Here is a 27,155-nt window from a genome sequence, read left to right as displayed (position 1 = left end):
GAATGTGAAAGGCATTCTCTTTGAGTCAACCGAGTGGGCTTTTGGTAACAGTAGTGAGCGAGGGAGATAATTCGAGGCTATATTCTTTCGGCAGTGACCTGTGGTATAGATACCACGTGTTGCCAAATAAGCACAAATCCATATTCTTTGACCTGGATGGTCAGTTACACTTAAGGTGGAGGTAACTTCATTTTTAAGGGTATAAAAAGTCTGTGGATTAGCACTGAACATTTTCTGCTATTAATCATCAAGAATAATAAATAATACGATTTGCTTCAGTATTCTGTTTGCATTCCCAGAGGACACTTTCCTCATGTTAGAATATTAGAAACTACAGAAATCCTATTCATTCTTCAAGGCTAAGTAATTTTCTGGTGCTCCAGTGTGTGCCAAGCGATGTTACAGGCCCTGGAATTCCATCAGAGAGCAAACACAGGCAGAGCCTGCCTTGTGGACTCTGCTCTCTCCGTGGGGCCTCAGCGCCGGGGCTCTGTATACTAGGTGGTTGTCCACCCTGGCTCCAGCGTCAGAAATCTCAATCATTGTGACATCCCCTTCCTGCTTAGTGCTTGGTTAAAACCCGATAAAACGTCATTTCCTACAGGCCACTCTGGTCAGCATGGTCAGTCTTAGGAGGTCTCTGTCTTAGGAGGTCTCTGTGGCAGCATTGTCCAGTAGCAATACAGTGCGGAGCACACATGCAAGTCACAGTTGTCTGGCCTTCACATTAAAAAATGAAATACAGGTGAAATTAATTTTACAGTAGATCTTATTTATTGGCCTTGGTATATCCAAAATACTGTTTTCAGCATTTGGTGAGTATTTAAAAATCGATGTACTCTACCTTTCCCCCATAGAGTCTTACAAAGCTGACGCACGCTTCACAATTGCAGCGCGTCTCTGGTGAGACCAGTCACATTCCCGTGCTGCAGAGTCCACGCGTCTCTCGTTTGCCATAAACTCAGCTCACTCCCAGGCAGAGATGCAAACACAGAGGTCACTGCTGCTCATGGCTCTTACAGTCTCAGAAAGGAGAACACTGTGAAAGGAAATCCTTTGATGTTCTTCCCTCTGTTCAGAAGCTACAACCGTATAGTATGTGCGTGTGTGTACAAGCAAACACGGTCATATTGTGTGGCTTTTTTTTTTTTAAGATTTTATTTATTTTTTAGAGAGGAAGAAGGGAGGGAGATAGAGAGAGAGAAACATCAGTGTGCGGTTGCTGGGGGTCATGGCCTGCAACCCAGGCATGTGCCCTGACTAGGAATTGAACCTGTGACACTTTGGTTCTCAGCCCGCGCTCAATCCACTGAGCTACGCCAGCTAGGGCTCATAGGGCTTTTAACCCCCCCCCCCCCCCCCCCCCACACACACACACCTCCATAACAATAAGCATTGTCTGGGACATCTCATGGAAACATAGAAAAACTGACTATCTTTTGACACATTTAAAAATTTGTGTGGTCAAGATACATGAGGAAAAAATAGAATATTTTGCATGTCTGTTGAAAATTCCCTGGGAAGGCGCCACCTTAGTCTTCCAGTAAGTCCAGTGCAGAGCCTCCAATGGCCTCAACGTGGTGATAACTCCACCACTCTGTCTTGATTTCTGGAAACAGCATTAAAAATTTTTTACACATGCTGTTCCTGTCCCTCTACCCATTTAAAAAAATGGCTTTACTGTATCTCTATGATACAGCTATCACACTGTAATTCTCTCACCCTAACTCCTATTTCATCTTACTGCCATAAGTAAGAATATACTGAATGCTTATCACCAGTCCTCACCTGTGTCCCTTGTCACTTTGATTGTCAGAATGTCATCCTTGATTAGATTCCATAGGAAGGGCCCATGAAAACAGTATCCTCTGTCTCCTCGCGTGTTTACTAGTTTATCTGTGTCCTTTTGTATTTGAAGGTCAGTTCTACTGGATACAAAGTCCTGGCTCACTGTTTCCCTCGAGTATCTCTATATCATCTTTGGCATAACATGTTGCTACCCAGATGCAACGATAATCTAAGTTTCTTTTCTTTATATGTTAAAAGGTCTTTTGCCTAGATGTCAGAAAAATCTTTTTCTTAAAAACCTAGTCATGTTATTTGAATATATCTTGGTGTTAGTCCCTGTGAACTGACGTCTCGGATAACAGGCAGCTATAGAGATGAGTGTCCTTAGAGCACGGTGTAATTTCAGTTAAAAACATTGGTAAAGTTTTTATTTTCTAATTATAGGTTTTACTGGTATTTTGTCTTTATTTTTTTAGTTACAGTTTTTACTGTTTATTTTTTCTCTTCTCATGGTCTTGTTTTTTAGAGACTCCCACTATCCATGTGTTGTATCTTGTTTGCCTGCTTGGTCTCGTGTCCCGTCAGAACTCACTTTTTAACGTTTCTAGTAGCTCTTGAATTCCGTCACCTCATTTCTGAGTTTTTACAATTCTTGTTTATGTTGTTTCATGTCTTGTATATTTTCTTACGCCTTTTAGTTTGTTTTGTAATAGTAACAGTTTTGTTCCCTTTTTTTTTTTTTTTTGAGCACTCATTCCAGTATGCTTTCATTTTCTATAAGGAAATTATTCCAGCCCTCATTATTTTCATAGTAATTTTGTAAGGGATTTGATCCTGATACTCTGCTTATTTTTATGTGAAATTAGTTTCTTTGAGTTTTTGGAAATTGGCTTAGTTTCCTAGTGGGTGTGCGTGCGTGTGTGTGTGTGTGTGTGTGTTCATGTGTATGCTACAAGTCATACCTCTGCTTTCTGACACTGGCTCTCTCTGTGCCCTGTGTACACTTTATCTGGACTTTCCTCTCTTCACATTGCCCCTGCTGTTCTGGTCCCGCTGAAGTGCATCGCCTGCCAGCAGTGCGTCCTCTGTGGGGCCCATGCTGGGAGGGCCTGGCGGGGCCACAAGAGGACTCCCCGGGGTCACCCTGCTGGCTCCTCCTTCTCCCCTGCCGTTGGAGCGGGCACAGCCCCTCCCAGTTCAGCTGCCCTTCCCAGGGTGTCCTGCCCTTCTTCCCAGGGAAGACCGGTTGTTTGGGGTTCTCAGGTCTCAGGTCTTGGGTGTGTGAGACACCTTAGGGCTTTCCTCAAGTCTCTGGTTAGTTGGTTTGTCCCCACCTGCTTGCATCTTGCACCTGGAGGGGACACCCCGTTTACCTGACTATGTTGTAAACGGCCACGGTGGTTTGGTTTGTTGTGTGGTTGCCCTGCTTGTCTTTATTGGGAATTCAGGAAAGTTCCAAATCCGTGCTACTACCATGGTTGCAGATTTTTCCAGAAGTCTGTGTTTGATGCTTAAATTAATGTTCGTTTTAAAAAAGGCAACTCTCTATAAAGGGGAATTGAATTAAAGTGAAATACTTGTTTTTTAGTTCACTGACATTAATGAAGCACTTGTATGGGGCCCCCACATGCAGGGAGGGATGTGCCTATTGGAAAACATAGATAATACGTGAATCCTTCCCTAGTGCAGCCTTCACCCCAGGCTGCTTTATCAGCAGTGCTGTGTGTCAGGTGGCCGAAGTGTGTACATGCGCTCTGGGAGCTTGCAGGAAAGCTGGGATGGTTTTATGAATGAGATGACATTGAACCTGGAATTTGAAGGCTGAGCTGAAGCTTGCGAGACTGATGAGGTGCTAATGACGTCCTAGGCAGAGAGGACACAAAAGCATAGTTTGATATATTGCAGGGGCTGCTTAAGCAGGGATCTGGACTTAAGGTTGTTGAGAGCAAAGAAGGGTGCTAGGGAGCAAGTTGGAGTTCTGTTTCAGGGTATTGACACAGGGATTTTGGATCTCTGGGCAGTGGAGTGACAGGGTCCGGTGGGTTTCAGAAGAACTCTTCAGATGTGGTGGAGGGGAAACCGTAGTGCGGCAGAGGTGAGCAGTGGTCTGCAGGGGCCAGACAAAGCCTGAGGGGTGGGGGAATGTGGAGTCGTTGGACCCTTTGAAGTTTTGGTCACTGCCCTGCTTGCCGTTCACACGACATTTAAGGCTGGAGCTCTGGGCCCTGGGTGCCTGTGACAGTCACCAGCTTAGTGGGTATGGGGCAGGGGTTCAGACAGCAAGCGTTTCTGAAACCCTTCCGCAGCGATAGTTCTCTGCAGCCAGGGTGGGAAACCAGGCTTCCCGGGTAGTCAGTCGCTAAACGAGCTGTGGCAAACACTGATTCAGCAGATTATGCACCCCACTCAGTGCTGGAGCAGCATGAGGCAGTGATCTGGGCCAGACGTAAGTGCACAGTATACCCGTGTACAGAGTGAAAGAGTAGCCCAGCAGCCTCAAAAAGCAAAAGAACGCAAAAAACAGTCCCCTTGTCCACGACTATGGGCATTTAGGTTTTTTTCCCCAGTATCTGCACTGACAGACAGTCTGCAATAAATTGTGTGCATGTGGGTTTTCATATCGTTAGAGATGTGTATCTTCAGGTTATACTGTCTAAAGGTGAGTGTAGTGATTTTGTTAGGTGTTGCCAGATTTCTCTCCCGAAGAATTGTAGGCCCTTCCGAGCCCATCTGCAGGCTGTGCGAGCACCCACTTCTCTGCAGCACCCCAGCGGAAGGTGTTGCCTGGCTTTGATTCTTACCGTTCTCTGTGCACTTTCAGTTGGAATTTCTCCAAGTATGAGTTTCAACATCTCATGTGGCCTTGGTAAATTGTTTCATTGTCTTTTGTTTATTTTTATTGCAGTAATGTTGGTTCACAACATTATATAAGTGTCAGGTGTACAACATTGTAATTCCACATTTGTATACACTACCGTGTGCTCACCACCCAAGGTCTGGTTTCCATCCGCCCCCATGCAGTTGACCCCCTTCCCCCGTGGTGACCTCGCTCCACCCCTCCCCCTCTGATAAAAAAGCAGTCTGTTGTCTACATCTGTGAGTTTGTTTTTGTTTTAATATTCCACATACGAGTGAAATCATACAGTATGTCTTTCTCCATCAGGCTTATTTCCTTATCATAATACCCTCGAGGTCTGTCTGCGTTATCACAAATGGCAAGGTTTTGTCTTTTATTTTATGGCTGAGTATAGTGTTCCATTGTGTGTGTGTGTGTGTGTGTGTGTGTTCTTCTTTACCCATTCATCCCTCGATAGGCACTTAGGTTGTTGTCATATTTTGGCCATTGTGAATAGTGCTGCTGCTGTGAACACAGGGGTACGTATAGCATTTTAATTAGTGTTTTTAAATTCTTTGGCTATTCAGAACTGGCATTGCTGGATCATATGATAGTTCTGTTCTTAATCTTTTGCGGAATCTCCTTAATTGTTTTCCTTGGTGGCTGCACCAGTTTGCAGTCCCACCCACAGTGCACAAGGGTTCCCTTTTCTGCACATCCTCACCAGCACTTGTTTCTTGTCTTTTTGGTAACAGCCATTTTAATAGGTGCAAAGTGAAAACTCACTGTAGTTTTGATTTGCATTTCCCTAGTAATTAATAATGTTGAACATCTTTTGATGTGCCTGTTGGCCATTTCTGTGTCGTCTTTGGGAAGATGTCTATTCAGATCCTCAGCCATTGTTCTGATCAGGTTTTTTTTTGTTGTGGAGTTGTATGAAGTTTTTTTAAAAATATGTATTTTGGATATTAACTCCTTATCATATGTATTATTTGGAAACGTCTTTTTCCACTTAGTAGGTTGTCATTTCATTTTATTGATGATTTCCTTTGCCATGCAGAATCTTTAGTTGGGTAAACTTCCATTTGTTTACTTTCTTTTTGTCTCCTTTGCTATAAGAACGTTGCTAAGACTAGTATCAGAGAGCTTAGTGCCTAAGCTTTCTTCGATACGTTTTATGGTTTCAGGTCCTGCATTCAAGCCTTTAGTCCACGTTGAGTTAATTTTTGTGTGGTGTAGGATAGCGGTCTAGTTTCATTCTGTCTGCTCTGTCTGTAGACCTTTCTTTTCTGGACATTTCATCTGAATTGAGTTACCCTACATACAGTCTTTTATGACTGGCTTCTTTCACATAGCATGTTGTCAAGGTTTGTGTATTGCATAGCACGTATTAGTACTCCATTTTTTATTGGAAATAATATTCCATTGTAATAACATACCACATTTTATTTATCCATTCATCAGTTGGTGAACATTTGGGTTATTTCTACTGTGGGGCTACTGTAAATGCTGCTGCTGTGAACATGTGGGTGTGTTTGTGTAGATACACGCTTCCATTTTTCTTGGGCATGCAGGAGCGAAATTGCTGGTTTTCTTCTTTAAGAAGAGTTTTTTTCTTTTGTCACTTCATTAGGCTTTAGGGTGGAAGTGAAGGTTGTGACCCACACCCAGTCCCCTTTGGGCGAGGTCTCCTCTGTTGTCGACTAGATGGCCTTTGTCCTCAGGTGCCTTGGCATGCGTAGAGTACACCGTAGAAAAAGCTTATCTGGCTTAGTGCTTCCGGGGAAGTTGGTGTTTCTTTAGACTACTCTGAATTCTTCATTTTATTCCAGGGGATGGTGTGGATTTCTTTGAGATTAGGAATAACGTGGAAATACTTTGGAATTTTTTCAGTTGCAGGGCTGTCAGTTCTGGTAAAGATTTTCAATTCATTCAGAAGTAAATATTTTATTATTATTTTTAATTGAAAATATACTTTAAAATGTTTGATATGATTACTGTATTCTTTCTGTTGTACACAATGTGCATAAAACATTATAGCATACGACTTCTAAAAAGATTTTGGTGTAATTGAAGGAAATTGAAATGGTACCCGATTTCCACAGCTGTTGGTGTTTTACTGTGTAAAGTGGCACCGCTGTGTGCTCGAGTGAAGGCCGTCACTCTGTGTGTTAGTGGCCTGTGTGTGTGTGGATCACATTGGGGCACTGCCAGGCCCCTCAGGAACCCTTCTGATCATCAGAGCTACAGCTCGGCATTTCGGTGTTCAGAACTTTAAAATATATGTTAGTTCTTCAAGAACATTCATGTGATTGGCAGTTTTTACTGTTGTCTCGTGCCATTTACTTTATCAGAGACATGCATTTCCGAACCAGGATAGGTCATTCCGTCGTGTAGTCTTACAGGTGAGTGTGTGCATCACGGATGTAACGAGGTTGTTGTGTTTCCATTTCAGTGTTTGTAGTTTGCAGAGTATGATGTAATGAAGTTATTTTTCTTAACAGTAACATTTTACTATAATTATTGCTCTAGGCTCCTGGATTTGGATTTGGAATCGCAATATCCGGTGGAAGAGATAACCCCCATTTTCAGAGCGGGGAAACCTCGATCGTCATATCCGACGTGCTGAAAGGGGGCCCGGCCGAGGGGCAGCTGCAGTAAGTGGGTGTCGTCCCCCGGGGCAGCTGGGGGAGGCCGCTGGCACGCTGTTCGTTTCATGACTGCCTGAGGAGGCCTTGACATTCATGCATGTCTATTCTACCTTGACCCTGAGTGGGAAGTTAGAGTACTTACCATACAAAGAAGGTCCCTGTCAAAAGAAAGATGGGGACAAGAGCACCCTTACTCAGTTTGGGGTAGAATCTAGCCTTTAGGAGTGCCTCGTCTAGAGTTCTGCCCGTGTTGTTCAGTAAGACTATCAAATAAAAAGAGGCAAAGATACATTATTAGCAAAAATGTAAGAGTAGCATCAGAAAGGTTAAAAGGAACTTGGAAAGAGAGTGTTTATTATGTTGAGTGGAGAAAACCACTTTCAGCTTTATGATACAGTGTCACTTACGCCTTGTTCTTGTACCGCCAGAGTTACTTTGTGTATCGTGGTACCTGTTCAGTCCTTTGGGGAAACATTAATGATTTTAAAAAATCAGTGATCTGTGGTTAGTTACTTGCTAAACGTGCTTGTGGGAGATCCGAAAGTAAATAGACATTTCATCTTTGATCTGAAGACAAATAGATTAATTAGCCCATAATTGGAATATTTTTTAGAAGTACACACACTGAAAATATCTTTACAAATTTATCTGTATGTTTCTCTCTAACGTGTTGTTTCTGTGACTTCTTTCCTTAGGGAAAATGACCGTGTTGCAATGGTTAATGGAGTTTCAATGGATAACGTTGAACATGCTTTTGCTGTTCAGCAACTAAGGAAAAGTGGGAAGAATGCAAAAATTGTAAGTCTCCTCTACCTCTGATTCAGTAAAGGTGCCAACTCTGTTGTCGGTAATGTGCCTGGTGTTGGCTATATTGTTCCTCTGTAAGAAAGTGAAATCTGGACCAGGAGTTCTGAAGTTAGCTATCTTTATAAGAATTTTTTTTTCTGATACTGGCGATGTGTTTTGTCACTGGTGTGTTTATTTTCTCAAAGTTCAGATACCAGGATTTTTTCAGTTGAAAAAGGAGAGGCTGAGTGGTTACTTGCCTCTATGGCTTCAGGTTTCCTTCTCTTTAGGTCCTTAAGTTGGAGTGAATCCTGGCATGTAGCCTGTTTGAAATATAAAGGGCGGGGAAAAGGAGGCTTACAGTTCGTATGGGAAGTGATGCAATAATTAATAAAGAATGAGATGAGAATAAACTGTGTTTCGCATACTGCCACCTGAGCGGCAGTTCGATGGGAGGGGGAGTGGTAAGGGTTTCTTCGTGGAGTTTTTCAGGATGTGCTTGATGACATTGTTTCAGTCTGTAGGTAGGCTCTTCTGCTTAGTATTTCTCTGAGAATTTTCTCTTTAAGTAAGGGAAAAGAAGTTCAATTAGCTCTTGATGTTGGCTTCCAGACAGAAGTAAAGTAGGTGGATGCGATGTAAAGGTCCTATTTAAAACGCCGTCCACAGTCAGAAGCATGGTAGCTGCTTCGCCCACTTTGCTCGTCCCCATTTCTGCCCCGTGTGGCCTCTGAAGGGACTGAGTGAGGCCCTGTTGTGGCCTTGGCTCTGGTGCACAGAGCAGGAGGAGGCTGGCGGCTAGGTGGTTGGCCTGCCTTGTCTACTGATGACCTTCGACTTCCCAGCAGACACTCAGAGCCCAGCAGAGAGGAGAGGCTGGAGGGAGAGAAGGGAGTGCCTTGTGCTTTGACCTGTGGGAGTTGTTGGCGGGCAAGCAGTGGTGTTGCCTGAGACTGTGCCCCGCAGTTGGGGGCCTCTCGTCTGTGCAGGGTGCCACCCAGCATGGGTGCCGCGTTTCTCACACCCCAGTGGAGCCCGTGTTCAGTCAGTGCGTTCCAAGTGACAGACATCCCGTCGGGCACATTCGCACAGCCTCGTGTGCTCGCATTTTTACACCATCAGTGCGATTTTCAAACTGCAGTGCACACGCAGACTGGCTAGTGGTTGGTAGAGGTTCTCAGCAGTTTTGTAACATGAGCTTAGTATTTACAGAAGCAAACTGCTAATTTCTATAAATCAAATAAGCTTTAGCTTTCTTGAGTTTAGCTGCTGATCCTTGAATTATCATCATGACTCACAGTGTTTTCAGACGGTGGCTACGCATTCCGAGGCGAGCAGCTTAGGTAAATTGGGTGTTCTCCCTGTGTGTGCGGCTGTGAGCGTCCCCCATACTGTCACTGTCCTATTTAACGGGCGTGGCAGTGATGCTTGATGTTAACACTTAAAATTTTGAAACAAATTTTAGGGAAAAAAATACCTACCTCAAAACAGTTTATTTGAATTAAAGAATCAGTGTAAGATAAAACAGTGCAATGCAATTACTAGAATAAAATACAGGGTATGTGCTTTCATAATCTATTGAGGTAAATGCTTTTGTGAACATAATACCAAAGGTAGGACCAAATAAGTGAAAGTGACCGGACAACATAAAAATTAAAAAAAACTCCATTTCAAACAAAATGATACGAAAAACAAAAAATGACCACAGACAACTTATACACACCCACAAAATCAAACAGGCAAAATACCCATGCAAGTACGTGAGGTTTGTCCAGTGAAAGTCCAGCCATTGTTAATATAAATGAGAACAATTTGCGTGACAAGGATGTAGCCTGGCAGCCAAGGAGAGTGGACTGGAATGCACGTGTGTGAACACTGACGACTTCACTGCACTACTTAGTGGGGGCGGAACATGCCATTGAGTGGGGGGTTGTGCCGTGTGGCCGTTGCAGTCAACGTGACTGAGTGAGGAGAGCAGCGAATCTGCATCAGATTTACATGAAGTTTGAACATTCCTCCATGGAGACTGTTCAGATGATGCAGAAGGCCACGGTTACGGGCAGCCGGATATCGGCAGCTTCATCACGACAGCACACCCGCTCATGCATCACATCTTGTGCACATCTCGTGCGGTGATTTGAACATCAAATCACTGAGGTGACTCGGCCCCCCCCTACAGCTCATATTTGGTGCCCTGCCACTTCTGGCTTTTCCCAAAACTAAAATCACCTTTGGAAGGGCAGAGATTTCAGACCATTGATGAGATTCAGGAAAATAGGAGGGGGCAGCTGATGGTGATTGGGAGAACCGTGAGGCCCCAAGCTGCCTACTTCGAAGGGGACTGAGGTGTCATTGTCCTATGTACAGTGTTTCTTGTATTTTGTATCTTCTTCAATGAATGTCTCTTTTTCATGTCACATGACTGGATATCTCCTGGACAAACAAAAGGCTAACAAAACAGCACTCCGGTATGCCGATCTTCACAATATAAGTGCAAAGGATACGAATCAGTGAAGAAACACAAATGGGCGATGTATACACTATGAGATGATCAAACTCACTTGCAATTTTAAACTATTTGATTTGCATATTATGCTTAGTCTGTCAGCTTGGCAAAGATGAAAGGGTGTTGATGAAGTTAGACTCTAAATGCCCTACTGGTTTTCTGAAGGGCCATCTGGCATTCCACACATCAATAGTCATTCACACCCTCCGACTGTGCAAAGCCATTCCCGAGAAGTTACTCTGAAGACTGGACCCCGAGACGCCCGCCACGACTGGCGTGGGCAGTGCGTGCAGCCCAGTGAGCTGCTGCGCCGCCACATGCATGCACACCAACGCATTCACAGAGATGAGTCATCTCAAGGAAGGTGTTGGGCCCGTTTATTTGCTTTGTAATGATTTTTAGTATGTTTAGAATTTTAGTAAAAGTTACACATGCTCACTGTGTTATAAGCAATATCTATTTCTATCTTCACCTATCATTAAAACAAAATTAAGCATATTTATGGTAGTTATATTAGTGAAGAAGTACTAACATTTTAGTTCAATGGAAAAGAAATCATTTACTGAGCTTAATGCCCAAAGGGCTCTAAGCTTATAAAAAATAATTATATCAACAAACCACCATTATACTGTAAGAGCACAGGGAAGAAGAAAGATTAGTAGGCCAGGGAGGGGAAGGCGAAGCTGGTTACTCAGAACTGCAAAAACCAAAACCCATCTCTGAGGACCTTGAGGTTCTGGTGAGGGCCAGGGATAAGTTAAGAAAGAAATCTTACAATGAAAGGCCACCCTGGGGTTTTATTCTACACATCATATGACAGTGAAAACTTAACATAAATTAATGACGTGATCCAGTCTCTCCCAGTGTAGAGATAAACAGCTGTTCTCTACTGATTAAAACACCCCTCTACCCAACCTTCCTGTGGCCCTCCCCCAGAGTAAAAAATACTTGGCCATGCTTCCAGAGTTCTACCTTTCCAGCTGATGGAGAGGAAAATCCATCCTTTGAGCTGCCCCAGATCCTTTTTACATGGACTTACGTACCATTCCAAGTGCACTACAGGTTTTAGACCTAATGTCCTACATCATCATTTCTACGGGGAAGTCTGGGGTGTAGAAATACAATTTTCTTGGGTGCGTTGTCCATGTGGGGTGTGTCTGCTGAGTATTTGGAGGGGGGAAACAAAAGAGCTCGGCGTTTCGGGGTATGGGGAATCCTGTCCAGTACAGTGAGTTTGTAGAGGAGCTGATCAGAAAAGTGTGGAAATGCAGCCATCTGAGCAGGAAGGTAGTTGAGGACTGGAGTTTGTCGTGGCAGGTGACTGAGGGTCAGGAGGAAGCCATTTAAATACTGCATGTGACGTCACCTGCCACCGTGGGAGGCGGTGAAACCAGGAGGGGGATTGATGGGCTGAGAGAACAGGAGGGGACGAAGGGATCAGAAATGAGATCGACAGGGAAGGGTGTCAGGAGGCGAAGGTGTCAGAAGTGAAAGACAAGGAGTGGTACCCAAGGTCTCAGAGACCCCTGATGACATCCGGCGTGGCTCAGTGTGAGGAGGCCAAATGCAGACCGGGCACGGGAGGCCACTTAATCAGGAAGTCATGCATGTAGACCTTGAACTACAGAAAGTGAAGGAAATATGTGGATAGGGAAAATTGATCCAGTTACTGGAGTCATTGAGGAAAGAAAACCTGAAGAAGTCATTGACACGGAGACCAGAAATCACAGCCTGGAGGGATGCAGGACTGACAGCAGTTCTTGTTGGTGCGGTGTGATGGGGTGTTAGCTCCAGCGCACTAGGTCCAATGTGAGTGTGGAGGTAGAAATAAAAGGGTCTCGTGGAGGTCCAGCAGGACCATCATGGGCTCCGATACCGAGGATTCTCAGATTTTTAAAAAATCAAGTTGGGCTTGCAAGTTTGCTGTGGTTTGGTAGCAGTTGCAGTCTATTTTCGGTGTTGGGAGTATAATGCCGCATTTTTTTATGGAGACCACCAATAATTATTAGTTTTCCTTCAAGCTTGTGAAATTGCATCTGGAAGATCTTTCTGGATTAATTAAAGTAAGGACTTCATTCAGTCCACCATTCCAAATTTGGTTCTTCAGCAGCCCTATTGATTTGGAGAGAAGAAAACCCAACCATTACAGGAATGTGTTCCTTAGTTATTTGTCGTAATAGTGCACTATATCTCTGATTTATAATTGGTTTAATTAAATGGCACCAGAAAAATGTAATTTCCCTTTCTCTTAGGACCTGAAGGCTCCTATGATATGCAAACCTATTAGCTTCTTTTATAATCTGCTTTTACCTGTAGACCATTCGAAGGAAGAAGAAAGTTCAGATACCTGTCAGTCGTCCTGACCCTGAACCAGCATCCGAGAATGAAGAAGACAGTTATGATGAGGAGGCACACGACCCACGGAGTGGCCGTGGGGGGCTGGGCAACAGAAGGAGCGAGAAGAGCTGGGCGAGGGACAGAAGCGCGAGTAGGGAGAGGAGTCTGTCCCCGCGCTCTGACAGGCGGTCTGTGGCGTCCAGCCAGCCTGCCAAGCCCACCAAAGTCACGCTGGTGAAGTCCCGGAAGAATGAAGGTATTCTCCCCCAACTTGGTGATCGTTTGCACGGGGAAAGCTGAGCGCTGGCTTCAGTGGACGCCGTCCTTCCGTCGAGTCTGCTTTCGTTGCCTTTTGTTCCCTCGTTCTCGTGTCCTGCTGCTGTGAGGCAGCTCCTGCTACGTCAGGCTTCAGAAATCCCCCTTTTCTCTTCTAGAAGCGTTTTGTTGTAGCAGATAGTACTTCAGATGGATTGTCCATGGTTGGACTTTGGATTTCTTGTGCTTAGAACAGCCAAGTACAGATCAGGCTAACAAGAAAGATCACACTGTGACCAAGTTGAAAGGCAGTGTTTTACTTAGTTGTTAGGATGAGCTAAGTAGTAGCAGAACCCTGGCGAGAAATCTTGTGTATTGGAGGTGGGGTGGGTGGCAGGTGTTTTTAAATGGAGAGAGATTGGGGGGAAGGAGCCCCTTATTGGGCATTTCTCTATAATGCAGGTCTCAAAAAAAGCAGGAGTGAAGGCCAGCTGCCTCCCTTCAGTCACGTTTGCTAGAAATGCATGACTTGTGGCCTCTTCCTGCTGTGGGCACATCTGGCCAGTGCAGGAAAGCGTTCATGACTGACCATTCTGACGGCAAGGTGTTAGAGCAAGAGTACTCAAAGGCTCACCTTGATCTGGCTTGCCAGACCCTGATACACCCCTTCCTAGTGCTTGCTCCCCGACCCGCCTCTGCAGTGGGCTCCGCAGTCACACTCTGCATCTCACACTCCCTCTGCACCCCTCTCTGGGTCTGTGCCCCTCTCTGGGTCTGTTCTGTGCTCTTCCCTAAACTGTTCGCGCTAAACCAGTGGAAATGGTCAGTGTTTACTTCACTTGCCTTTTCAGTCATGTTGTACACTCACCGCTCCTTGGTTTTTGAAATAATGTCTTCTCTTGGTTTCTGTGATACGGCATCCTTTTGGGGTCCTCCCTTTTTCTGTATCCTTGGCAGGCTCATTCGCCTCATCCTACCCTTTAATGTTTTTAGATTTCTGTTCTAGAGTCTTCTCCACTTAACAGAGCCTCTGTAGGCAGTTTCATCTGAGCCATTTCTAGCTTAGCTTCTGAGAACAGCAACATGGGACTTCTGCAGCCCGAGCCTGTGTGTGTGCCCTGTGAGCCGGCTGACTGCCAGTTGCATCTTCCAGGTGTCTGCGTAGGTCCCCGGACTCCGCACATCTCCCTCTTACAGTGTGTCTTAGTCTTTCCTATGAAGCATTCCACTAAATACATTTCTCGTTCCCCGGTGTCTCAAGCCCGTCGCAGGTGACGTGGTAGTTATTCTTGACATTTCTCCTCACTGTCCTACGTCCAGTTAATAACGTCCCGGCTTCCTAAACACCACTCTTTTTTTTTTTTTTAAGATTTTATTTATTTATTTTTTAAAGGGGGACACACACACACACAAAACCAATGTGCGGTTGCTGGAGGCCATGGCCTGCAACCTAGGCATGTGCCCTGACTTGGAATCGAACCTGCGATGCCTGGTTCGCAGCCCGCGCTCAATCCACTGAGCTACGCCAGCCAGGGCTGAACACCACTCTTAACTATGAACTGCCCTGCCTCTGTGTCTTTCCTCCACCACCACCCTCATCCAAGCTAGTGTCCTCTCTTTTCTTCCAGCTTTATTGAGGCTTAATGGACATTGCATGTAAATTATAACATTGTATATCTCAAGGTGCACAACGTGATGGTGTACATGTACCTTAGGAAATGATCACCACAATCAAGTTAACGGACATATCTGGCGTCTCACATAGGTAGCACGTCCGTGTGCTGAGCACCATCATCTCTTTGGTGGGTTCGTCCTGTCTCATAAAGTAGTCTCTGGATCCCTTTTAGTGGGTTCTGCAGACTCGCCCACAAAGGCGATATTCTCTGCAATTCTTCTTTCATATCTCCCCCTCTCTCCCTCCCCACCCCCCTCTCGTGACTTCTCAGTCGCAGCTGCCCTGCCCTGTGACTTCAGCAGACCTAAGGCTTTCTTTCGTGTCTTCTGGCGCATTTGTTTATACACATATGTCTTACCACCTCCCCACCACACACACATGCCACAGCACATGCTGCATGCACACACATGCACCTCAGTCTCCAGGTTTGGTGTATTTCCCCTTGAGTGTCTCTCAGGTACAGTTTCGGCTTGAGGACAGCAGTCCTCCGTGGGGGGCCTTCCCTGGAGCCCTGTGCTGCCCACCCCCCACACTGCTAATTGCTGTGCTGACATCTCCCCCTGCTGACCGTGGACCTCGCCAAGGTGTAGCTGTTGTCTCGCTCATTTGCTGTGTTTTAGCACAGTTCCATATTTACCCAAGGGAGTACTTGGAATAACTGAAAAAACTAATAGATAAGGAGTGTTTGGGAGTCATCTCTGTATTGATCATTTATAACTTTTAAATCTTGAATATGGACAGTCTTTTCCGTACTCCTCTGTGGAATAACAGCCATTTATTTCTAAAGCGTGTGGTCGGTTGCCTGGATCCCCCAGAAAATCCTTTTCTCTCACTGATTCTTTCCCTGCTGTGAGCACTCTGTGTATATTTCCTGTAAGTTGAACTACCTGGTGGAACTTCCATGAGTTTGAGTAGCAGGTCTCTTACCTCATATTAAAAGGTTTCTTATTTCCAATCTTGGTTTTTGTTCTGTTTTAAATGTGGTGAGACTCAGGAGTCCTCTTCTCCCTCCGGGCAGACGGGACACGTCCTTTTCCTGTTGACGTTAGGTTGCAGTCATCGTTCTGGAGAGTTTTCTGGATTCTCCTGGTAGTTTCCTCAACTCCGACCAGCGCCCTCACCCACGGGTGCAGCCACTGTGGCCTCACTGTGGGCTGTTTGGTGGGTCGTCAGAGGGAAAGGAGTGGCATTTCTAACTGCAGCCCAGCGCCCCCTGGCTGGGGGTCGCCCTGGTGCTGTGGGGGTCTAGGGGCGGAAGGGAAGACTTCTGCCGTAGGAGCTGGGAAACACAAACGGTCTGTGCTTGGTAATGCCGGTCAGCACCAGAGTCGTCCACCTTTCCAGAGTTTGTCCAGAGCACTTTTTAGAATTATAGTCATTAAAGTTTCTGAGAAGCTGGTCGGACGGAAATGGCCTTCTCTTTGGGGGTTGCCCTCAGTCAGGAGAGCGGAGCACGGCATGTCAGTCTTGTGGAGCCGAGTGCTGGCCCTCGGCTTTTCCCAGGACACCGCAGACCGCAGGCGCGCTGGTGATGGGAGGGAGCGGCGTCTCTGCGGGCGGCTGAGAATGACCTCGTCACGGGTTGTACTTCAGAGCTCTTCCGGCCGTGACTGTTCGTCCTGCAGCTCTGTTGAAGTGCTTAGGATGTTACACTAAGGACATTTAAATGTGTTATTTCAGAATACGGTCTTCGGTTGGCCAGCCATATATTTGTAAAGGAGATTTCACAAGATAGTTTGGCAGCAAGAGACGGCAATATCCAGGAAGGCGATGTTGTACTGAAGGTATACGCTCTTATTCTTGAGTTTTAATGAACTGAAACAGAAAACACGTTCTAGCAGGACCATAGAGCTTCTGCTGACGTTTGAAGCAATTTTCCAAAAAGACCTAAAAATCCGTGTTGGGGGCTGGGTAACTTGCCCCGGTCCATCTGTCTCTGTCACCACTGATGCCTTTCTCTCTGGCTCAGAGCCATCCCGAGAGAATTAATGGCCGCAGATTTATATCAGTCACTAGTAGGAGCTGCTTTGTGGATACGTTTCTTACACAGTAAGTGGCTCTGACAGCTGCTCTAGATACTTTCGAAATGTTGACTTCATTAATTTACTTTTAACTAATGGAAAGTGACAGGCTTTGGGGGGAGGGACGGTGGGTGCTAGTTTGGGCTTTCTGGCAGAGAAAGTGCAGTAAAGATTTGAGTATTTCAGAAAGGAGGAGGACTTCGATAATACCGGGAAGTGTGAAGAGAATGCATTGTGTTTCACAGCGAGCCAGGAAGTAGTGTAGCTGTACCTGTTCACAATAGACTTACATGAGCATCCATGTTTGTGTCATACACTGTCAGCCTGTACTTCCTTTTCTGTTGCAGATAAATGGTACCGTGACAGAAAACATGTCACTGACAGACGCGAAGACATTGATAGAGAGGTCAAAGGGCAAGTTAAAAATGGTGGTTCAGAGAGACGAGCGGGCTACCCTGCTGAACGTCCCTGACCTGTCCGACAGCGTCCACTCTGCCAACGCCTCCGAGAGAGATGGTGAGTGCTGTTCGGGGGGGCGGGGCCCTGAAAGGGACCCCTCCTTACAGTGCCAGCAGACTGGACGTGCTGGAGTGAACTGGTTCTCTGCATGCAAGCCACCCTCAAAATCCAAGAATTACAAACGTGTGTGGTTAATTTCGCTCTTTCCAGTTTTATTGAGAAATAATAAGCACGTGTCACTGAATAAGTTTAAGGTATATGGCATGATGATTTGATTTGTGTATATTGTGACATGATTCCCACAATATGTTAACATCCATGATCCTCTAGATCCAATAAAAAGAAAAGAAAAAGGTTTCTCCTTGTAAAGGGAACTCTCGGAGCTGCCATCTGAGAAGTTCCTGTGTGTCATTCGGTGGGGTTATCCGCAGTCACTGTGTCGCACAGGGACACCCCTTGTAGTGACTTACCTTCTAGCTGGAGGTTTGCAGAGGCTTCTGACCACCGTCCTCCATTTCTCCCTGCTCCTGCCCCCAGCACTGGTAACCACACATCTCGTCTCTTTTTCTCTGTGTTTCTTGGGGTTTGTTTTTAAGAGTCTACGTGTAAGTGAGGTTGGATAGTATTTGTCTTTGTCCGACTTACTTATTTCACTTAACGAATGCCTTCAAGGTCTATCCGCGTTGTCACAACACAGATGTTTTCCTGCGGACAGCACATCACTGTTGATCAGTGGCCGGTGAAGTTACTGCTTTAATCAACCATTTTCCATGGAATTATATTTAGCTGCTTATCTCCATTTTCATTGGAGTAATGACTTACAGAATATTTTATTACTCGTCGGAAAATAAATGGCACTCTTTTACTTCATTTCACAGACATTTCAGAAATTCAGTCACTGGCATCAGATCATTCTGGGCGGTCGCATGACAGGCCTCCCCGTCACAGTCGGTCACGATCCCCGGACCAGCGGGCGGAGCCCTCCGACCGCTCCCGGCATTCTCATTCTCCGCAGCGGCCCAGCAGTGGCAGGTAATCACACCCTCGGGCCACAGCGAAGGGGTTCTGGGGGCTTGGCACATGTTTCTGGTCTTGCTGACAAATAAAGCTGCGAGGGTAGGTTTCCTTCTGGTTATTTTCTTTTGGAGATTACGTCTGTTTTTCTTTATCAGTGTGGGTATTTCCTATCTAGGGAAAGAAGTCAGACTTTTCCTGAAAGGACCAAATAGTAAATATTTTGGGCACGTGAACCATACTCTCTCTTGTCACTAGTCAGCTCTGTCCTTGTAGCGCAGAAGTAACCGGAGACAGTACAGAAATGAGCAGGCATGGCTGTGTTCCGGTAAAGCTTTCTTGATAACAAGCTGGCCTCCAGCTGCACTTTGCCGACCCATTGCATTAGAGAGGGCAGTGAGCTTCCGTGCTTTACTGCTCAGGAATGTTCACTGTAGCGGGGGTCCTTGACTAGCGGATGAACCTGGACGCTGTTTTCCCTTTCAAGAATACAGCGGTGTTCATGCCCAAGGGTCTGCTGTGCTGGTAGCACGTGGCTTACCTGAGCTGGTGTTGTCTTTGGGGCCACACACACATTTTCGAGTCCGAAGAGAGTGGCGACCCTTATCTCCAGAAAGTGCACGTGCACACACATACGTGGAGCGTTTTACACAGTTTCTGGGCACCCCAGGGCTGCGTAGGCCTCCTGCGGACCTGTGGTTTGACAGGAGCCCACGTGGGGATCTTCTGGAGGCACTTGGAAATTCGAGTGCAGAGCGGACCAGTTTAGGATTAGAGTTGGTGGTGGGGGACTTACCTGCATAGAGGTGTCACCCCAGGCCACGTCACTCACCGTGCTGGGAGAAACAGGGTGGGGAGAAGGCCGAGGACCAGACCTCGGGGTGAGGAGGCCAGAAGGTGAGGGAGCGGTAAATGGAGGAAGCAGAGGTGCCTACTGTATCTTTAAGATTGTCGGGAACCGCAGTGGCACAGTCGCCGTACACTGCTGTGTTTCAGTGTGCGTGAAGCTGATTTTCTCCACACTTCAAATTTTAGATTCACAAATCACATTAACCCTGATTTCTGTTTTCTGGTTTTAATGATTTTCTTTCAAAGTACAGTGTGTTACATGCAAAAGTGGCTTTTTGTCGAGTCGATTGACATGGACTGCTGCAGGGCTCTGCATTAGCTGCCCAGCTCTGGCTGCCACAGCACAGACCCAGCGGTGGGGCCGGGGCCCTTGGTGCCTCGGGCGGCGGCCCCGGCCCTGTGTGTTTCTCTCCCCCGGGAGCCATGCTGGCTTCCAGCAGTTTGGGCAGGAATTTCCTGTATGGAAAAAAAAAGAAAGAAAGAAAGAAATACTCATCAGAAATTTGGCCACTTGTTTTTATCGTAAGCAAGTTCTAAATCTTAGAAAGTTCTTCTTGATCTCAACATTTCCTTCTCATTTAGCTTTCCTAAACACTTGGCAACTGGAACATCTACTTGAAGGCTAAAGAGGTTTTTTAAAATAATCAACTTTTCTCATATTATAGTAGGATGTTTTACTTCTCTTGGGAACCTCAAGTATTCTTATGGGTGACACTAGTTACCTGCAGTTCTTTAATAAAAATGCAAAATCCTGGGCCCCGTCCTCAGTTTATCTGACACACAGGCAAGGGACACTTGCCTCTGTCTTTAAGTTTCTGGTGTCATCCTCTTCCGTGCGCTTCCAGGTTTGGGAACTTCTGATTAGAGCGCGTGGCATGCGCTGCAGGAAAGAGAGTACTGCCGCTGCCGAGGACCAGCAGTCTCTGTATTCTTCCCACACCTTCACGTTGGGGACTTAAGTCCTGAAAATGCAGTCGCCTTCCTGTAGACAGGATGAAAATAGTGCCAGTTGCTTTAAGGGTGCATTTCTCCCCAAGTTAGCGTGGAAGTCCACATCCACGTAGTTGATGTTTTCATTTTCGGGGCGCCCTGCATCGAGAACAGGAAGATCCTGGTATAAAAAACACTGCAGGACCGTCACACAGGTTTTCACTTTTTGTTGTTTTGTTTGTGCGGGTGTCTTCGTTTTCTAAACGCTAGTTAATTCCCTTTTTATAGAAGTGATACAAAGTGACTTGCCCTCTGTGAGAGAAGCTTCAGTTTAGACCGTAAAGAGGTCTGGCTTGGTAAAAATCTCTTTCTAGGTTTCTGTGTGTTCCCAGGCCATGCGGGTCTGTGTGGAGGATAACACCTTCACTTCGTCAGAGGCAGTGGAGTGTGCCGATGTCCTTGGGTGTCAGAGCTGGACTGCCTGGTCGGAGGCCCGCCTGCCGTGCCTGCTTTCAGGGCGTTGAAACTTTCGTTCAGGGCGCTTTCGCCCTCCCATTGGCCGGGAAGTACGCGTGGCCGTGCACCACAGAGTCGCAAGAATTAAATGAGTCATTGCAATGCCTGACCCAGGTGTTAGCTGCTGTTATCACTTGGAGGAGGAGTGACCTTTCACATCTGCCAGTACCTAATACTTGTAAGATTTCCTCCTGTCTGCAGGTGAACTCAGGCTGTGGCACAGCGGTAAAGTCCAGGGTGGTGTAGTTCATGGGAGAGATTGGTGCCACGATTAAAACCTCAGGCTTTTCGGGCCTGTGACCTTACTGGTGTAGAGAGAGAAGGAAAGTGACGGCTAACTGCCATTTAACCTTCAGGGACAAAAGTCCACAAAGCGTCCCATTGTTGTCATGACCTACTTACGTCGCTTCGTGTGATGTTCTTAGAGAGCAACAGTTATGTGGACAGAGGTCGGAGAGAAACACAGGAGCTTGTTTGTCATTGCCACCCGCTGAGCAGCACACCCTCGCTGTTGCTGGCCAACCCCAGCCTGCAGCCCACTTCCAGCCCGCTGCCGAGTTCTGCAAATAAAGTTTTATTGGAGCCCGTCCTGCAGGAACATGATGAAGAGGTGGCAGCAGTGGGTGGAGTTTGCCAAGCCCTGGTCTGGAATGTTAAAACAGTTTTGTGTTTAAAGTAAAAAACAATGTATGTGTAGAGAGAACAGTTATACTGATTTTCCGTGCACCTTGATGGTTGTTTCGTGTTTCACCAGCACTGTTTCAGAGCCCCCTTGTGCCTGTGTGAAGAACACGAAGGGCTGATAGGGCTCCTAGAATATTTCAAATTATGTAAGTGACGTGCTTCATAATTCTGTCAATAGCGCAGCTCTGGGCCTGCGTGTATGGCTGCATAATGCCTCCATCTTTTGGTAGATAACAGAAATGCACTAAAACATCACTGGTGTTTCAAGTATTAATTGTATGAAAATTTTTAACAGAATGATGTGAGTTCCATCATCTGAAATGCTAAGTTACAATAATTGTATGACATGGAAAAAAAGGTGAAAGGCAGCATGGTATGAAAATGAGTCGGAGATGCAAGTGCTGGCAGGGTTTGTGGGGTGTGGGCCAGAGCTGCGTTGTCCCACAAGTGACACTGGTCATCGTGTGGAGGACATTCAGATTAAAACTTTATAACTGACCCTACATTCTTGAAATGCGGTTGTCAACTAATGTTGGTCACGTTTTAAATTTAGAGTGTTACTTTTTTAATTGCAGGTAAGAAAAAAATAAATTGAAATGCTTGTTTTGGGGTCTTTATATAGTTTAGTCTCCTGGTTGCAGGGCAGCAGAGATCTGTTGAACTGTTAAAATTATGTAATTCTTTAATCTCATTCTCTTCAAAATGTTCATAGGTATAAATAGCATTTGCATTTTTTGACACACAGACTGCAGGGAGAATATACTGTTTTGTTTTTGTTTTAAAGATTTATTTATTTATTTTTAGAGAGGGAAGGGAGGGAGAGAGACAGACAGACAGACAGACAGACATCAATGTGCGGTTGCTGGGGGTTATGGCCTGCAACCCAAGCATGTACCCTGGCTGGGAATCGAACCTGCGACGCTTTGGTTCGCAGCCCGAGCTCAATCCACTGAGCTGTGCCAGCCAGGAGAATATACTGTTTTATCCTGCCCTTTATATTTTGAGGCCAGTTTGGGGATAAAGTTTAATTGTACTTGTTTATTCTTAGACTGATTGTATGTGAGCTTATTAGGTAAGCAGTGGCTAAAATTTTTGACCTCGTATCATTTAAAAGTCGTACATTCTGATCTGAACTGGAAAATATCTTGGCTTTTAGAGTTTTTTCCTAAAAAACTTCTACTCATACGTGCTGCTCATTTAGTCAATGCAATTTAAAATTAGAGCATGCGTCCCAGAGCAGTTAATGAATATGAAAATAGAAACTATAAAAAGTGTTTATGTTTTGTTCTCAGGAAGGTGGCAGAGAAGAAACTTTTTCCTGATAAGAGATTGCTAATAGTGTGCCTGAAAAGAACCAGATTATTTGTTTAAAGTAACACAGTTCCACTTAAAAATACTATTACTTTAAAGTCAACGTTGTTATAAAATATTTTATTCTTTAAGCATCTAAGTTGTTTTGATCTTTGTAAGTAACATGTAAGTAGTCTTTTATAAAAGTAGCAATATCAGAGATAAATCTAAAATTCTGCTGGGCTGCTGTTGCTGGCTTGGTTGTATTCATGTAGGGCGTTGCACGTGGGGGCATGAGTGTGCACGCGTGTCAGCCTGCTCTGGGGTGGGTTTTCTTTCATACTTTAGGGCGTGGCACGGTGTGTGTAGTTGTAGTTGTGCTGCTTCACGTCGTGTCCTGGAGCCGTTTTCATGTCCCTGTGCACACTCGTAACTTACTTTACTATTTTAGATTTTATGTTCAATTAAAGAGCAATGTGTGCTTGTGAAAATAGGTCAAATCACCAGTTCTCGCTGCTCTTGAGTTAAGCCTTTCTTCACCCTCAGACAAACTTAAACAGCATCACATGCAGAGTTTGTGTGTGTGTGTGTGTGTGTGTGTGTGTGTTTTACTAATTAAAAAGGTCAGGCTCTGCTCAGCAGTGCAAGGTGATCATCTTCCTGCTTATTCTTTTGGTGAGAAACATCCCATGATTTGGAAAGGCCATTTTTAGGTCTTTGCCCATGGAGACAACGTTGCATAATCATCCTTGTCCGTGAACTTATAGACAGGCCCTTTTAAAAAATTTCTGAAGTCATCAAAGAGGGTGTTGGTGTTAACTTGAACATTTTCCTGGATAATATTGTACTGGATTACTCTTCCAAATACTTGAAACTCCAGATGACTTGTTTCTCAGAATTCCTTGTTTACCAATCTGATGGTTGCACGGCATCATCTCCTTACTCTAACCTGACGGTTTCCCCCCTGACTACGCGTGGAGCCGAGCACCTTTCCACGGCAATGAAGGGTCCCGGACCCTTCATTGGCTCGCTTCCTCAGTCCAGTGCTTGTCTGTTTCTGTCGCTCATTTTTCTGCTGGGCTGTTCTTTTTTGTTTGTTCACCAGTTAGTGGTAGCTCTTTTTGCGAGTGTGTTGCAAATATGTCCTCATGGTATCTTGTGCAGTTAACATTGGATCTAGTGAACTATTTTTATCTTTCTTTTGTGACCTCTCAATTTTTATCTTGCTTATTTCAGGTAACCTCCCCCAATCTAAAATTGTCCAGATTTTATCTAGAAATTATATGATTTGTGATGGTATTGTTGCTGGCATATTTTTTTTCCATTTTTATTTGGTTGTTGAGGGTACTGAGAAAAACTTGGTTTTTTAAAATTAAGTAATACTCTCTTAATTCAAGTACTTTTCTAGTATTCTTTCATACTCACTGAAGTTCCCCCCTGGTACTTCAGGCCTGTTGTCTCCTGGTCATGTCACCTGAGTCGTCACCGTGGTGGTGAACACCTGCTGCGGGCAGGCCGCGCTGCGCCGTTCCTGGCTTCAGCGTGAGCGCACCCGGCGTTTCCCTCTCTCGTGCAGTGCTGGCTCTTGGTTCTGGAAAACAGTCTCATGACCGTTGGCATTGCTGGCTTGCTTTATTTATGTTTTTTATTAGGAATGACTTAAACTTTTCACATGCCTGTTTTACTGACACTAAATTTTTTTTTAAGATTTGGATGTAATAATAAATTTTGCGATTGATTCCTGATGTTGAAGGAGCCACAAAGTCCTGAAATAACTCTGCTGTGGTCACAGTACAATAGTTTTTGAATCGTTGTTATATTCCCTTAGGTATTATGTTGCTTAGGACTTTTCCCCATTCCTGCTTTAAAATACCTGTTTTCCCTTTTGTGTTGTCACTGTCAAGGTTGGGGTGTTAGGGTTCTGTTAGCTTCAGATTGAATTGCTGATTGACAGAATGTTGAAAATTTTTAAAGATAGGTACATACGTTTTTGTGATACTGTTCTGTGTTGCTTTGTGTGTTTGGAACTTTCCATAATACGAAGTGTTTAAAATTGAACTAGAGACTTTTCTATATTTTCCTGTGATCAATGATACTAGGAGAAATACAAAATACTTTGTTTTTCAGAGGTTGGAAGTCTTGGCTGTAAAACCTTCCATACCTGATACCTTTTTAAATTGTAGATCTTGATTAATATTTTTAAAAAGATTTTATTTATTTTTAGAGGGGAAAGGAGGGAGAAAGAGAGGAAGAGAAACACTAGTGTAGGTTTGCCTCCTCTCGCATGCTCCCAACTGGGGGCCTGGCCCGCAACCCAGGCATGTGCCCTGACTGGGAATCGAACCAGTGACCCTTTGGTTTTCAGGCCTGTGCTCCATCCACTGAGCCACACCAGCCAGGGCTTGATTTATATTTTTATTTGAGGTATGTTTATTGGCCTCTTTAAAAAAAGTGTATGGATTTCCTTGGCTCAACTTTTATATTTTGGGGGGGGACCTTTTGATGGAGATTTAGTTTTAATTATTTTGTTTGTTGCTAATAGAACTGATAGCCATGTAACTATTTCTGTAAAGGTCATAGAAATATATGCATTTCTCTAGGATAAACCTAGAAGTGGAATTAATTACAGGTTGCTGCATGTTTGTGTTTCTTGTTTTGATAAATAGCTGCCAATTGACCCTTGCACAGTTACACATATTTACACTGGTTTTCACCCTCCTTGTGTGAGTTCCTGCTTCTCCATGTGTTTCGCTGCCGTTGATGTCACGTGAAAGCTCTCGGGAGTGACAAGATGAGTCTAGTGATTTTAACCGGCATTTCCCTAGTTGCTCCTGAGGCCAAGCCCATGCGCACATGTGTTGTCTGTCTGTGCACCCGTTCTTTCTAGTGCTTCCTCATCTTCCCATCAGTTGTGTCTTTTAAACTGACTTACAGATTTTTATGTGTTTTAAATATCGAATCCTTGTATGTTGTTAAGTCAAACTATGCAATTGCTGATATTCAGCTATTTGCACTAAAAACCTCATTTCATTTGGTTTAACCCAATACATATATCTTTACCAATTATTTGCATGCATTTTAACTTTTTATGTAATCACCTTTGATGGTGCATCATAGCTTTTGTGCATTCATTGAGTCTTTCTTTTGAAGTTCTTTATTTTCAATGATATAAATTTCTAAAAATTTATTTGTGTAGGACTTAATGCCATCTGAAATGAATTTATATTTTTGTCACTAGTGGACACAGAGATCTAATTTCTCGAGTTGGTGGACAGTTGTCCTAACGCGGTGAAAGGCAGTGCGTTCTTCCCGGCAGTTCTACACTGCCGTTCCAGTCAGCTGCTGCTCTGGGTGAACTTCTTCGTTTCCTGTTTGTCACATCGATCTGTTTTTCTGCTTCTCTGGCAGCACCGCTCTAGTTTTAATGACCAGTCTGTAATACTGTTTTGAACTGTTACAGCGAGTCCCGCGTCATTTTTTCTAAAGTTCTCCTACAAATGATTTTCACACCCATCTTCAGGCTTATGATTTTTTCATTTTCTGAATGTGTAGTCTCCGGAGCAGAGAGGAGGAGCGAGCTTCTAAACCCGGGACTGCGTCAACTCCTGTCAAACATGCGGATGACCATGTGCCTAAGGCAGTGGAGGAAGTCGTAGTGGAAAGAAATGAGAAGCAAGCACCCACTATTCCAGGTGAGCCCTCAAGATACTGAGTCCAAAGGCATTTTCACTCAGACTAAAGTACTCGTGGGATTTATGGGAGATGTAAAAGATGCTGCTAGTGCTAACACTGCTATTATATTATCATTGCACCTACTGCTGCCTGTGTTTGAATTCTTTTGTATTGGACATTCGGCATTTTCTTCATGGGTGGAAGGTTGGCATGGGTCAGTAAGCATGGACTTTTCTTTTTGAGGTAGAAATTGTTCATGGTTTCAGAAAAAAATTTAAGTTACTTGCTTACTGAAAGTGTCATGAACACTTGTGGTTCTGTGTATGAGATCAGACATGAGAACCTGTAAGGTTTCAAGATTTGACTGCTTGAAAGGCTTGGAGACTTTGGTTCTACTGTCTGTTCCGTTTCTCTAACCTTCTTTTTGATCTGCATGTTCAGTGGCGGGAATGTGGATATTTGGAAATAAATTTTACCACAGGGAAGAAAGAAGTCTGCTTTGACAGCCTTAACTGAAATGTAGGTTCCCACACATTCTTATTCTTCTGTTATTCTTCTCAAAAATACATTTTTCAGCCCTGGCTGGTGTGGCTCAGTGGGTTGAGCGTCGGCCTGCAAACCAGAGGTTCGCCTGTTCGGTTCCCAGTCCAGGCAGATGCCGAGGATGTGGGCTGGGACCCCAGTAGGGCGCTCGCGAGAGGCAACCACACATTGATGTTTCTCTCCCTCTCTCTCCCCCCCTTCCCTTCTTTCTAAAAATAAATAAAATATTTTTTAGAAAAGGAATACATTTTTGAGACCATTTTTCAGAACAGCTGTTTCTGTGGAAGTCACAGGTGATTGTGTAACACACATACTTGTTATAAAGGCACTAGAATTGACAACC

The 27,155-nt window shown here is 44.8% G+C and overlaps 1 protein-coding gene across 9 annotated transcripts in view; it reads left to right on the top strand.

Moving 5' to 3' along the window:
* The window catches only part of TJP1 (tight junction protein 1), a 209,354-nt gene that overhangs the window by 150,085 nt on the left and 32,114 nt on the right, over nucleotides 1-27,155 (top strand). For all 9 annotated transcript variants that reach the window (XM_036012947.1, XM_036012946.1, XM_036012945.1 and 6 more), the window contains 7 exons: nucleotides 7,157-7,281; nucleotides 7,971-8,073; nucleotides 12,884-13,160; nucleotides 16,515-16,618; nucleotides 17,203-17,371; nucleotides 18,193-18,346; nucleotides 26,150-26,289. In XM_036012947.1, coding sequence (XP_035868840.1) covers nucleotides 7,157-7,281; nucleotides 7,971-8,073; nucleotides 12,884-13,160; nucleotides 16,515-16,618; nucleotides 17,203-17,371; nucleotides 18,193-18,346; nucleotides 26,150-26,289 — 1,072 coding nt within the window. The remainder of the gene's footprint in view (nucleotides 1-7,156; nucleotides 7,282-7,970; nucleotides 8,074-12,883; nucleotides 13,161-16,514; nucleotides 16,619-17,202; nucleotides 17,372-18,192; nucleotides 18,347-26,149; nucleotides 26,290-27,155) is intronic.

This window comes from Phyllostomus discolor, chromosome 12, assembly GCF_004126475.2.
Source record: "Phyllostomus discolor isolate MPI-MPIP mPhyDis1 chromosome 12, mPhyDis1.pri.v3, whole genome shotgun sequence".
Taxonomy (NCBI): Eukaryota; Metazoa; Chordata; class Mammalia; order Chiroptera; family Phyllostomidae; genus Phyllostomus; species Phyllostomus discolor.
The sequence above is the reverse complement of the archived record's forward strand: the minus strand, read 5'-3'. Positions and strand labels throughout refer to the sequence as shown.